At 35.0% G+C, this 14,782-nt stretch overlaps 1 protein-coding gene across 1 annotated transcript in view; it reads right to left on the bottom strand.

Moving 5' to 3' along the window:
* The window catches only part of RICTOR (RPTOR independent companion of MTOR complex 2), an 82,010-nt gene that overhangs the window by 22,531 nt on the left and 44,697 nt on the right, over positions 1-14,782 (bottom strand). Inside the window, exons 10-19 of the mRNA XM_031594537.2 lie at positions 14,461-14,528; positions 12,075-12,157; positions 10,916-11,003; positions 9,859-9,949; positions 9,663-9,729; positions 9,462-9,542; positions 8,202-8,302; positions 5,735-5,897; positions 5,235-5,336; positions 2,550-2,596 (exon numbers count right to left, since the gene is read on the bottom strand). Of these exons, the coding sequence (XP_031450397.1) occupies positions 2,550-2,596; positions 5,235-5,336; positions 5,735-5,897; positions 8,202-8,302; positions 9,462-9,542; positions 9,663-9,729; positions 9,859-9,949; positions 10,916-11,003; positions 12,075-12,157; positions 14,461-14,528 (891 nt within the window). The remainder of the gene's footprint in view (positions 1-2,549; positions 2,597-5,234; positions 5,337-5,734; positions 5,898-8,201; positions 8,303-9,461; positions 9,543-9,662; positions 9,730-9,858; positions 9,950-10,915; positions 11,004-12,074; positions 12,158-14,460; positions 14,529-14,782) is intronic.

Here is a 14,782-nt window from a genome sequence, read left to right as displayed (position 1 = left end):
CAGTCTTCAAAAAGGGCAAGAAGGAAGATCCAGGTAATTACAGGCCAGTCAGCCTCACCTCTGTCCCTGGAAAGGTGATGGAACAGATTGTGCTGGATGCCATCTCCAGACAACTGGAAGAAAAGGAGGTTATCAGGAGTAGTCAGCACGGGTTCACCAGGGGGAGGTCGTGCTTGACCAACCTGGTAGCCTTCTATGATGTTGTCACTGGCTGGGTGGATGGGGGGAGAGCAGTGGATGTAGTCTACCTTGATTTCAGCAAGGCATTTGACACTGTCTCCCACGACATCCTTATAACGAAGCTGAGGAAGTGCGGGATAGATGAGTGGACAGTGAGGTGGGTTGAGAACTGGCTGACTGGCAGAGCACAGAGGGTTGTCATTGGCGGTGCAGAGTCTGGTTGGAGGCCTGTAATCAGCGGTGTTCCCCAGGGGTCGGTGCTGGGACCGGTCCTGTTCAACATCTTCATCAATGACCTTGATGAGGGGGTAGTGGCCACCCTCAGCAAGTTTGCTGATGATACGAAGTTGGGAGGATTGGCTGACACGCCCGAAGGCTGTGCTGCCATTCAGCGAGACCTGGACAGGCTGGAGAGCTGGGCAGTAAGGAACCAGATGAAGTTTAACAAAAGCAAGTGTAGAGTCTTGCACCTAGGGAGGAATAATTCCATGCACCGGTACAGGTTGGGGGATGACCTGCTGGAGAGGAGCTCTGTGGAGAGGGACCTGGGTGTCCTGGTGGACGACAGGTTGGCCATGAGCCAGCAGTGTGCCCTTGTGGCCAAAAAGGCCAATGGTATTCTGGGGTGCATTAAAAGGAGCGTGGCCAGCAGGTCGAGGGAGGTTATCCTCCCCCTCTACTCTGCCCTGGTAAGGCCTCATCTGGAGTACTGTGTCCAGTTCTGGGCTCCCCAGTACAAAAAAGACAGGGATCTCTTGGAAAGAGTCCAGCGGAGAGCCACAAAGATGGTGAAGGGCCTGGAGCATCTCCCCTATGAGGAAAGGCTAAGTGAGCTGGGTCTGTTTAGCCTTGAGAAGAGAAGACTGAGAGGGGACCTGATCCAGGTCTATAAATATCTAAGGTGTGGGGGGCAAAGTGGCGAGGCCAGACTCTTTTCAGCAGTGTGCAGAGACAGGACAAGGGGAAATGGCCAGAAGCTGGAGCATAGGAAGTTCCGCACCAATGTGCGCAAGAACTTCTTTACGGTGAGGGTGACGGAGCACTGGAACAGGCTGCCCAGGGAGGTTGTGGAGTCTCCTTCTCTGGAGATATTCAAGACCCGCCTGGACGCCTACCTGTGCGACCTGGTGTAGGGATCCTGCTTTGGCAGGGGGGTTGGACTCGATGATCTCTGGAGGTCCCTTCCAACCCCTACGATTCTGTGATTCTGTGATCCTCAGCAGAGAAACTAGAGCTATTTAGCAGTTTAATTACTTTTAATTAAACAAGCAACAGCATTTTACAGTCATTAGAACATGTATCCCACAACCCTGTAGAAGTTTTATACTATCTTAACTCCACATTTTTCAATTTTCTCACTGAACTGCAGCCCAACTGCACTGCAAACGAGGATACGTAGCACTGTCCCAGAAAGGAAGGTAGAGAGTGGGTATCACAGACAGGACTGCAGATACCCTTTAGAGAAGCATTATTAGAAAGCCAACAGACTTGGCAAATAATCCTTTGCCAGATAAGCAATTTATGTTTAAGTATGGAAAAAAAATCACAGAAAAAGTTACAAATGAAAAAGATCAAATTAAAACTATGATTACAATGAGAGTATCTCTAATGCTGGAAACACTCTATAAAAACAGCCTTATTACTTTCTGGTAAAAATACGAAGTGGAGCAGCATGAGCCTTTCAGGATTTTACAGTTTTAGGTTTTCCTTCAACTAGCTTTCCACGCCTACCAATGTAGAACTAGTCTTCCAAATAGTTTATTTAAATCAAATCAGTTTCTGGAATGCATGTTATAAGTAATATCCAAAAACTACTTAGGAGCGATTACCACAAAATCACACTAATAACGTAAATATCAATGTCACTAGATGTGAAAGGAACCAGAGCTATATTATGTTCTTGGTCTGCTTTTTTTTTCGTTATTTGATTGTTTCAAGTTACACATGCTTCCTTCACCATTAATAGCAACTAGAAACATTTTCCTCTTACATTTTGATAATGGATGTAATGGTACAACTACACAACCACAGATCCATTTCATCAAAAGTTGACAATTGTTGCCATCAAACATTACTGTATTAAATAACAAAGAGGTGATAAAGTTTATAATTAAATAGGGTTTTGTAAAACTTGAATGATCCTTGTTAAGTGAATAGGTATATGAAGTATGCACAGAAAAGAAACCACTAAATCTTAAAGTCCTGCTTGTTTAATGCAAATATTGAAATCTAAATATTTACTGTTTTGCTGCTTATGTCTAGATTAAGTTTTAGAAATGTGACATCTTCAAGGAATAGCTTACTGAAATTACAAACAACAGTTTTTCCAATTTCTTTCTTCAAAGCAAGTCTGCATAATTTTTACATACCTGTGCAATTGTTCATCTTTATAGTTCCTTAGATTTACATTTGGCCACTAGAAAATAGGAAATACAGCATTACATGAAACTTGTACATTAGCTGAATGTTTATCCCTAATATTTACTCATTTCTATTGTATTCAGCTAACATTCTGAAGCGTAAGATTCCTTGCATCTAATGTTACCAAATAAAAAAACCACCTTATTCTATTGAAAAGCCCATACTTCTTGCTCCAGTAACAATTCTATTTTTTCTGGGTAGAAGTGGGAATTGTTGTGTGCATGCTATGTGCAGAAGTCCAAAATTCTAATGAAAACAACAAACTATGACATGCTAATGAAAAGTAAATACAACTGCCTTACTCAGTATCTATTCTGAGAGTAAACAACACATTTCAGTATGCATAACAGTAACTGCTTTAAAAGAAAAATCACTATTAATCTCATTTGTTTTAAAAATTGTCATTTAATCACCTAGTATAATGAATTTAAATTCACAGAATGATAGAATGACCTGGGTTGAAAGAACCATAATGATCATCTAGTTTCCATCCCCTGCTACGTACAGGGTCACCAACCACTAGACCCGACTACCCAGAGCTAAATTCCTCTGTTGATACATGAAAGATGTTCTAAAAAGGATTGCAAAAAGCCACAGTACATTTTGCTGGACCTTTCCCTTTTTTTCTCTCCTTTCTTTCTTATCTAAGCAACAGAATTATACATTTCCAATGGGTACAGCAGTATTAAGACAGTGCAATAATTAATGATCAGTAAAACTGACTATACTAGTAATGCTGGACTCACAGCACCAGACTAAGGGTGCAGACCTGTCAGTGACAAAGTCTTCATTATTCCATGCTAACCACTAGCACTTCTGTTCTTCTTTTAGCAATTTAAACAGCAAGTTAAACAAGTAAAAAGGCAGAAAGGGACCACATGGGACTGAAGTGAGGTGGTAAGTGACAGTGAGGTGGTAAGACTGCTCCACAGTCATATGGTTATGACTGACTGGGAGGAAGGTGTTTAGCCACACACGATAATGAACTCCAAACGCTGAAATCTGGATGCAATTCATTCAGTCTAAAGATGGACTGCTCAGACAAACACCAATGTAAATTAAGATAACATTAGCAGGAACTGAAGTGGTTAGAACTTAACCAGAAAGCACAGTGACTACTTACTCTGTGTAAGAGAGATTTTGAGGCATTTAAATCTGTTTTACTGGAGAATATAAAAAACACTGCAGAGGATATCTGAAATAGTAGGGAAACTGACACCTTTACTTAGAAGCTTTTCTGCTTTAACAGCTCAGGAAAACAGGAGCTCTTAGTTGTCATCCCTATAAAATTTCTATTATCAAAATATTATACACCTTAGCTAAATGCGGTATTTTGAAGAATGGCTTCGTGATTAATACCTTTATTACTGAGTAAAATATCTAATTAATGTAAAGTTAGTTAAATTACAATAAGAATCTATAAACAAGCAAAATTTAGTGAAGCAAAGCTACTCTGATATATATGTGTATATGCATAAATATACATACGTAAATATACATATACACATACACATATACATAAATATATGTATAAATATTTACATAAATATACATGATTATATAAAAATACACACACACACACTTTTAGGTTTTTATAGCAGACAGATTCTTGCTTTCTCAATCAGCCTATTTAAAAATACACAAATATTTTGGGTATTTTGTGGTAGGTTTTCCAGCATGCTCATTTTTGCTTTGTTGTTGAGTATAAGCTTGATTATGTCAGTACTTCAATCATCTTTATAACAAACTAATTGTAACAAAAACTATTGGAAAATATTTCCTGAGGGTAACAAAAATATGCTTGTGCTACACAGAATGACAGGAGCTCCTCTGTCTTCAAGATGATGTACTGAATACTCAAAGTTTTCTTGTTCAAAGGAATTTTAGTGCTCAAAAAAGGGGTAGTCCTCTGAAAGAGATAAATGCCCTCCTCGTCAGAGATCTCCTGTTATTAAATGTTGAATAAAGAGAGTTTAATTTTATAAAAAACTATCTATATTAGTCAAGTCTACACATTACTAGTAACTTGGCCAAAGCATCTGAAGCTCAACCTCTAACCCACACATAATATTTACCTTCAGCTCATGCTATGTGAAAGTAAACAAGCTATGCTAAGAAACTGAACAAGGTAATATTCCTATATAGTTTAGACAGAAGTGTAAAGTATTAGTAATTTTAAGATCATTATATCTCAAATCTATTTGTATTCAAATAAAGCCGAATAAAATTTAATGTGCTTTTACAAAGACATCTGTGGATTGAATTGTAGTGTGCTTTTCCCCTCCTGCAGCTTACAGACTGTAGACAAAGTATACTGTATATTGGTATACTGTACATTTTATGTACAGTATATTGGTATTGATTAAATCAATTTCACTGTAACTTTCCGAAATTGAGAAGACTATCACAAAATCACCAGTGTTGGAAAAGACCTCCAAGAACATCTAGTCTGACTGTTCACCTATCACCAGTATTTCCCCACTAAACTATCTCCCTTAATAAAACATCTGAACACTTAACTATGGCATATAGTATGGAGTTAGTAATACACGACAAAACTCTTATGTGAAATAGAAACAGTTTTTTTTCCAACAGGTGCTCCTAAAAATTGTATTACATCTTTTTATGCTCACCTTCAGTATGGTCCCTATCAGATTCCAGTTCCACTCAAGATTCTCCTTATGGTTGAGAACCTGGCTGTCTCGCAGATTCATGATCAGTGCTTCTTCTGTATCCTGCAACATAGACATGAAAAGCTGTCTCATATCATTGCTGTAGTTGCTACGTGGTACACTTACTTTTCATGTAACACTCATCAGAAGGGCTCTGCTCCACAGTAATTTGTACCTGAGTATAACCTGCAGGGTTATACTACTGTGGAAGTAGTAATCTAAGTGCAGGAGACCATAATGGAGCCTAAATTGCATTAAAATTACTATACACTCACTCAAGTTCTAGAAAACATATAATGGTATCCACAAGTAGGTAAAGAAAATATTAAATGAAAAGATCTACAAAAATCATATTAATTACTCTGAATTAAAAGAGAAAGCGAGGTGGTAGGATGGGGTGGGATTTTAGTATCCAAAATACAATTTCAAATTAAATTCTGAAAGATTAATAATGGTAATACCTTTAAAATAACAATGTCTTTCTGCACACGGTATTGATCCCTTTTTTGATGGGTTGAGATTGCTTTCTGAATAATATGATCTAAATGAAGGCTGTAAGGTTTAGGTCCTCTTTTCTTCATCTCATGAAATCGCTTTAAGCAGTTCAGTGCAGCACTTGCTCGTCTAGTAGAAAAGATATTGTAATCAGTGTTTGACAACTAAGAGTCAACTAAAGAATCAGTGCTCTAAGTTCAATTAGCATTCCCCAAGCAAGGTTTCACCAACAATTCTGAAGCCAAAGATGCTTGTCTTGATGCAAGTTTTCATACATTCACATGCTTTAGTCTTGTAGTGAAATTACACAGAAAATATTCAGAATTTCTACTAAAGAATGAGACTTGACACCTTTTCTTCCGCTCTACAACCAGCGGTGCCCTTCACACTTCACAGAAAAATACAACAGTTCAATTACAAGGGACCTATAGAGATCATCTAGAACATGTTGTGAAGATTAAAGCTGAAAAAGTATATAAAATGTCACAGTAGATCAACACCCTGCAGTTGAAGGGATCAGATTCAACTTGTCTGAAGTAGCATTCCTTGTCAATTCTCTTCCTCCCCTTATGACCCCTAAACTCCTGGGCATCAGTAGTGTCAGCAGTATGCTTTCTTCTTTATATCTTAACAGTTCAACAGCAGCATGTAAGAAATTTTCTAGAAATTCACAAATATAACCCCTTTCTGCTCTTCACTCTTCCTCTCCTCCCAGAGTTTTACGTGAAATACCCTGCAAACAGAGTTTCAGACAAAGATACACAACAGCCATTTTTCTACTAATGGTTTAAACCAGTATACACCGAGAAATAAAAATAATTTTCACCTCAAATTACATGATTTTTTAAAATAGTAATCATAATCATATTTAGCACTTTTCATATATTAATATTCAGTGTTATTCAAGTTAGGTCACTATTAGAAGACTGTTGTTGTTTGTTTTTTTTTTTAAATTTAAATCAAACTACTGACAGTATTTGCAACTAAAGAAAGGCTTATGTTGTGGCTTAAGCCCAATAAATAGACATGCTTGTCTACAAAATAATATGTCTTTCTTGATAAATATTTTCACATACCAAAATCTTTTGGTGGCATAAGGGATCTTCAGAAATACAAACAGAAAATCTGAAACTTTCTGAGAAGCAATCTGCAAGTGTCATTTGCAATTTTACAACAGCAGTTTGCAAAGATTCTGTAAATCATCACTGACAATACAACAAAACAAAATGTGAAGATAATTTATCGAAATACTGATCAAACAAGCCAGGAATGGCAAAAACAATGATGAAACTAACAGAAGGATTTTCTATAACTTCTTGTAAGTATATATAAAGAAAAAGAAACATTCCCAGTCATACTCACTTTAAAAAGCCTTCTAAAAACAAATACAGGTAAATAACCTGAGTTCCAGGCACACATTTTAAAGACACTGGATCTATCAAATTTTCCCAGCATTCCTCAAACAGCTTAAGTTATGTGAAGCACTCAGGAGATGGTATTTTACAATGAGGAATATCTCAGATTAAATTGCAAAATTAGTAGATGTATAAACTCTTTAAAACCAGGTTAAAAAATAACTAAAAGCCCACCAATTTTTAAAATTCTAGAGTTCAAGCTTTTCTTGCTCAATGAGCAATAAAAATACTTCTATAAACATTCAAGTCAGACGCCTATATACAACTCATTTGAATAGCACGACTTCCAAACAGTTCCTAAAGCTGCCTAACAGACATGCTAATGCAGTATGTTACACAAATTATTCACCATTTCTGTTCATGAATTCTTATATTCACTGTTAAAATTAACAGTGCAAACTTCAAAAAGATGTTGCATAAAGTTTTAACAAAGGTACTATTAACACAGTGACCATTTTCATCTGAAGAAAAAGGTTTTAAGAAATGGCTCCATACCGATTTTAAATTTTTGTTTTTGCTCATTTCAATAATGATTCAATAATTAGGTCAATTACTGTCTACTCAGCTACTGATAAATCAGTAGAAAAATTGGCACAAGCATTCTTAGGTTGGAAAATTTAATTGTATCAAAATGCCAAAGAGAAAACGTAAAAGAATGGACAGGTTAAATACATGAAACATGACTCAGATGTTTCTTTGTCAAAAATGAGCTTATAGCTCATTTAGAAAAATGATGTGTAAAAAATATCACAGCATATGCAGATGTGTTCTGAAAATGACTATCAAAATTTTCTTTCTGGATTTCAGAATTTCTAAGTTCTTTCTGTAATACATCACTTCCAGAATCATCTACTAGAAATTATTTCTTAGCGTCAGTGATGATTTCTATATGAATATGTCTGCTTGTAAATAAAGATATCCACGATTTCAAGCAACAAAGAAATATAACGTGGGTTTTCATTCAATTACAAGAAAGGACATATGTATTTTTGTTTTTAGAGCAACTTGCAATTCTTACAATCTTTTCTCTTTCATGATGTCAAAAGATGCTGCCATATTCATTAGCGTTGGTAAACAGTGCAGGTGATGACTGTGAGAATGAGGAAGAATTGTGTTTGCCTAAACAAAAAAAATAAGTCTGGTTATTATAACTTATTACAACATTTCTATCTTTGAAGGATCAGCATTTGAAAAAACCTACTATTTCTCAGGAGAGCTTCACAAATTCATGAAAATTTTTCACATATTACCAACAATAATTGGACACGATTTTGAATATTTTATCTAATTAATCAATCTGAATAACAATTAAAACTAAAAACAAGTGTAGGACTCCATCTTGAAATTTTTAATTTTTTTTTTTTTTTTTGCATTCGTGGTAGCTGGAAGAGGTAATATGCAAAAACATGCAAAGTATCAGTCATCCCTTTATGTCACATGTGTGAGAGTACTAAAATATATATAAAATCAGAAATACAATTTCAGCATGTCCATTCAATACTTTTAAACAACAAAAGATACTTCACACACAAAAATTAGTAAAAAATATACATGAAACCTTAACAGAAAGTGCTCTGCTGCATGTACTCTCCTTGCTGTCAATAAAGGATGTGGAAAAAAACAAAACCACTTGTTTGGCCAGAAACGTAAACCATACCACTTCACGTATGACTAACAGTTCCTCAGCAGGCTGCAAAGTAGCACTTGAATGTGCATTTAAAAATATCAAGTCCAGGCAAGAACAAACAGATTAAGTTTTCTTCAAACACAGAGAGGCAAGAGGCATGAAACAAGGTGTCTTCAGCTTCTCTGTGCTATTCAGAGGCTATCTACAGCAGCGTGGGAAGACCAATTCAAGTTGGGAGTTGCACAACTAAATATTAAGAAGTGCTCCAGCTGTATGTGCAAAAGTTTCATCTGTGAAGCAGAAAGCTAAGCATCCTGTCACTAGTACCATTACAGAAAAGCTAAAACAAGTAGTAGTTTTATTCCCAAACACAGTAACAGATAAGCAAATTTGCACTACTCTCGCTTAAAAATACAATGCTTTACTGATGCAAGGTGGAGAAATAATGAGAGCTGGAGATGAACATCCTATCAAAACTATCAATTCATGCTGCTTTTAATGTATGAAGTGTTACAAAATAAAAAAATAGCCTTTTATTTTGATGGAAAGTGGATGTTCCAAGTTCCAAACAAATTCCACTCTTTACTAACAAAAAAACTATTCTCAACGAGTTACTAATAATACTTACTCTCAGAAAGAAACTTTACTTACCATATGCAGAAGTTCTCCCAAAAGGATAGTTGCTCTAACAGATACATGGTCATCACTACTGGTGATCACTTCTACAAGACCCTGGAAAAAAAGTTAAAAAATAATTACAATATTTAATGTAGGGTGTATATACTGTATCTTATTCAATGTTTTTAAGAGAAAAGTAGTAAGCATCTATTTCAATCTAATATCACCAGTTACCTCTAGAAGTCCATTCGTAATAAAAGCTGAAAGCACTAAAGCCAAATAATTATCCATGAGATCAGGCCTAAGGAGAAAATCATAGGGAAACAGTTTAGAAAAAACTTTTTTTTTTACAAATTATTTCTGCAAGAGAAAAGCAATTCTTTTGTACACAACGAATCAAAGGCTTAGTCTGAGTTTATTAAATACCCACCTTGACCTGGCTCTATGGGGTAATATAGTTTTAGCTTCAGCAGCTACAAAGCCATCAGAGAGTCTCCAGCAGTCCTGAAATCTGCTTGGATCTACAAGAAAACAAAAAAAACAATTATAGCTCTGTATTTCAGTGTTATTTTGATAGTAGTTTTTATGAGCAGGAGTACCCTCAGGTTTGAAACTACAGAAAACTTTTGGTCAAAAAGGATCTTCATTCAATCCACACTACTACACAAAGTGAGCCAACTTCAAAGCTAGGACAAATATTTCATTTAAATATCAAAATAATGATTTTTCCTATTCAAAAACACATGAAATTTATCCAACTAAAAGCACTGTAACATTTTTAAATGTGCACACATATCTAGCAAAGTCACAAGTTTGCAACAAAGAATGATTTATTAATAGCGAAGTTCAGAACAAGGATTAAGCTTCTATAATCAAGCCTTTACAGAACATCCGTAACAAGAATTGGAGGATGATGGAACATAAAAGACTCAGAATTACTCTCTTCAGGCTGACACTTTTGTGAAAGAAAAGTAGAGGACATTTTTAAAGCTTGCAAATAAATAACTCTAAACTTAAAAGAGTAACTTTTCTTAATGTAGACATGAAAACATACAATTACCCTAGGAAAATTAAGTTTCCTGAAGTGCACTGAGGAAAATTAGCATATATTCAATATACAGAGATACTTCCCAGTAACTTTTCTGTGTCATTCACCAACACTTCTACACTACCAATACTTCAAATACTTCGAAGACTAATAACTTGTACTGTACAGTCTTTTGTGTAATAGCTCTATTACCCTTCATTACTGATCTTCTATCCAACTTCGACACAGTAAGAACATCAGAACAAAAGAGGACTTGTAGCTTGAACACTGCTAATTTGTTGAAAAAGGATTTTAAACTGGACTTGAGAATACCTCATGAATTCACTGATGAAAAAGTAAATACTGATATAATTTGCAATCCAGGGGAAAGATAATGGGTTCATCAAATTTGTAGAAGAATTTGACAGAATTCTTGTGTGAACTGGTTCAAAATACTTACCTACACTAAGAAGTGCCTCAATAAATTCTTCTGCAACAACAGGGAGAGGAAGGCGAAAAATGTCATAGAGAACCTCAAGCAGGCCTCGCTGCAAAAAAAACAAAAAGCAAAACAAAACAAAACAAAATGGCAATTTGATACATTTAGAAAATACAACCTTTTCGCTCACAATTAAATTAGCACTGAAGTTGACTTTTACAGTGTGCTAAAACTGGCATCTGATTTGGAGTTGGTTTTTGGATTATAAGCATGTTTTCTAAAGGAATCTGGAGAAAAAGGGAAGTTTTGCTCACTTCACAATGGTGCCTTATTGTCACTGCAGTCTAGAAAAACATAAGGTCCTCAGATTATATATGTATTTTTTAGAATTGTTACTGCTGTGACCAGCAATTTCTTGATTTAGGAAGTAACCCGGAAGAAATGCTTCTGTTTGTGTCAAATTCTACATTTTTATCTCATTATTAAAGCTACTATAGTTTTGTTTTGACTTATTGTCAAAGCAAAAATTGACTTACTTGCACACTACTGATATAATTGTGAATTCATGCAAATGATGGACCTTCTCTTAATGCCTGCTATGTCTGTAGTAATTAAACATCATTAAATAATAATGTAGTAATTAAACACCATAAAATATGAATGAGAACTAAACTTAAAACCAAGACCAGCAGTTGAAAGCATATTTTTCTTGACAGCACCAATTCAAGTATTTTAGCATATTTCTAAAAGTTGTTTAAATTCAGAGTAATTTCAAGATATATATAAAATAAGAAAAGAGACTAAGACTAAAAGCAAATAAACTGAAAGAAAATAAGATTATAGATTATAAATCAGTTCCAATGCCAAAAATATTCCTGCGTATATAAATATCTTGTTTACTGCCTGCTCATTTAGTACAACACGTTTTTCCCTTTTCCTTCTCCATTTCCTCTTGTCAGACAGAGTGAGCTTTGATTCACACTCCACAGACACAGAAAGAGCAGGCAGCTTGACCACATGGAAAAATCACACAGAAAATTTAAGGGTCAAATAAACTGAAGACTAGCGGTCTCATAATTAGATTCTGTGTTAGACCACTAAATTGTTTAAAAAAACTGTAAGCATATTAACTAAAACATCAAATATATTCCTATTCCAATAGGAAATATTTAACACTTACCCGTATTTCCATATTTGGTATACAAAGCACCCCAATAAGAGACTGAATCCCAGAATTTCCAGGTTTGCACAGACTAATAATACCTGGAAAAAATTAATACACATTGTTACCTCATCAAAAAAACAGATACTAGACACTGTTAAATGATTTCTAGTTTGAGCAAAAGTACAGATGACAAAAGTTACTAATCACTAGCATAATGCCATCTTTCATTTTCAATCAATGTTTAACAAAATCTACTAATTTCAAAACTAAGACATATCGTTACTTTTGTCCTTTTTAATGTGAATTTTAGTATTTTTAAGTTATCTCCACAAAAACAATATTCACAAAGAAACTGCATACAGACAAAATCATAAACAAAGAATCAGTCTTAGACCAGAAGATGTACGCAAAACCATTAAGAGTTTCTGCAACAAAAATTGTCTCTTAACCCAACCAGTAATCAGGTTCCCTTTAATCTCAGATGAATTCTGAACAGCAAGTTTAAATATTTAGAATAACATTCCCTATGCATCACTTTTAGTCATCTTATCCACAATAAGAAGGGCTCACCTTTTCAAAACATTTTTTTTTCACATAAAATCTGACAGCCTCTCGCATACTTGGTCCTTCTACACAGTATGTTCACGCAAGTTTCATTTCTTAGCATTAAAAGGATGAACATATAAACTGTTCTTAAATGTTCCTGAATACCGCCTGAAGTTATTACTCTGATTTTCAGCCTCAGTTTAATCTTAAATCTCTTCACTCAAGATGTGGCTCCTGAGACAGCAAACTTGCTCATTTCCTTACTATTTTTCTTCACGTTACAAAAGAAAAAACCTTACAGAAACACACTATTCTAAACCCAAAGAAGTTTATCCAAGAAATAACTTCACATGAATAAAAAAGGGGCCAGTTCTTGGGACATATAAATAAATCTAATTCAGAAAGAAGTACTAAAAAATGAAATGAGGTAACTACTTAATACGATTGTATGAGTAAAAACTTTTACGATGTACTTTATGTGGAATGATATCCTCAAGTTCAAAACTTCCACAACATAAATACCTATGTCTAGCTCATTTACCCACAGAGATCTTTTCTTTCTTTCTTTTTTTTTTTTTTTTTCAAGAATATTTAATAGCCACCTTCCCACTGCAATGCAGGAATAGATTTCAGTGCACACAGTCACTGCTGCATGCCCCAATTTCATCTGTAAGACGAAGACTGCAGTGGAAGACAAAGTACATAGTAATAAACTCTAAAGAATAACTCAGTCCAGAGAGTTAGGAAAGCAGAACAGAAGAGCTCAGACAGGACAGACAGGTAAAATAAGAAGAATAAAGCTGAAAAGCCAGGACAAAAACCAAACCAAATAAATGTTCAGTCTTTTTTGCTACAGGGTCTTTGGGAAGGATGATATCATGAGGACACTTTCGTACTACAAACATTAATGCTCTCTTAGCCTCCAACAAAATAAGAGAACTTGCAACTGTAAAAGTACCACATCAAATAATATATTACAAAACAACTGTCACTTGAACTTTTCAAAATTATGGTATTAGTTCTAACAGTATGAATGAGAGAAAATGTAGCAACATTCCTAACATAAACTGCTTTGTAGAATCTTCAGAGTTATCATAAACTCTCCAGACTTGCACTTCAGCATCAAGAAAACACAAGACATTTTTTGAAAGGATATCTCAATGTTACAATTTCTGATCATTTTTTCAGAACATTGCACAAATGATTTAAATAGTCTTACAACTTTTATACAGTCCAAATCATTCTTAAGTACAGCATGTGCAAAGCCTATCCAAAATTTCTGTAGGGGTCATATCACTTGATTTTGTTTATTTGTAAGACTCTGACTTCGGTAAAAGAATGAGGCCTTATTACCATGGAGAAAGCAGAGAAAGGATTTAAAAAAATACAAAAATCTTTTCTGGATTCAGAAATGTCTTCTACAAGACAACCAAAACTACATCCAGACTGGGATTTATCTTCAACTACACCACTTAGTAAAAGCAGATGCTAATCAATCTACTCTGTTGAAAACTTCTGCATAGATAAAGATTTCTTATTACACAGACAATATAATTTCCAAGGCAAATTCTTATGACACAATGCTACTTTCAACATTCTTTCACCATCAAATACCAAGTGTCACCATTAAGGCACAGCTGATACAGTATTCTGAACTGAAAATAAGGTTGCATCCTACCGATAGGGTTAGTCTAAAGGAACTATTTAGGAGTCCTCAAATTTGACAGTATCAAAACTTTACAGGAAGGAAGTGACAGAAAAACCAAGATTGTCAGATTTTGTGACTAAATAAACTGTTACACTGCCCTGAAAAGTCCTTGTCAGTCAACAAATAAAACAAATTAAGAGATCTTACCTGCCCATGATCTAAATGCTGCCACAATTCCCATTTTACTAGCTAGGAACCGTGCTTCTCTGTCCTCTCTGTCATTAAACAAATATGACAAGACACAGTTAATTACTGTAAAATAAACTGTGTTATTTACACAGCAGGTAGTTAACTGAAAAAAGACAGGGTACAAAAATCAAGGTAAGAAAATTTTCACATACGTACATTTTTGTGTGCGCATATATATTTCATTGAATGTGTACATATATACAAAGATTACCATTTTTAATCATTGTGTCTTTCTTTTTCAGTTTATTTTTCTGTAGTGGAAAGATTATAAACTAAACAG

This window comes from Phasianus colchicus, chromosome Z (assembly GCF_987193195.1).
Source record: "Phasianus colchicus chromosome Z, bPhaCol1.hap1.1, whole genome shotgun sequence".
NCBI classification, from domain to species: Eukaryota; Metazoa; Chordata; class Aves; order Galliformes; family Phasianidae; genus Phasianus; species Phasianus colchicus.
Note: the sequence above shows the minus strand (reverse complement) of the source record. Positions and strands in the feature narration are given on the sequence as shown.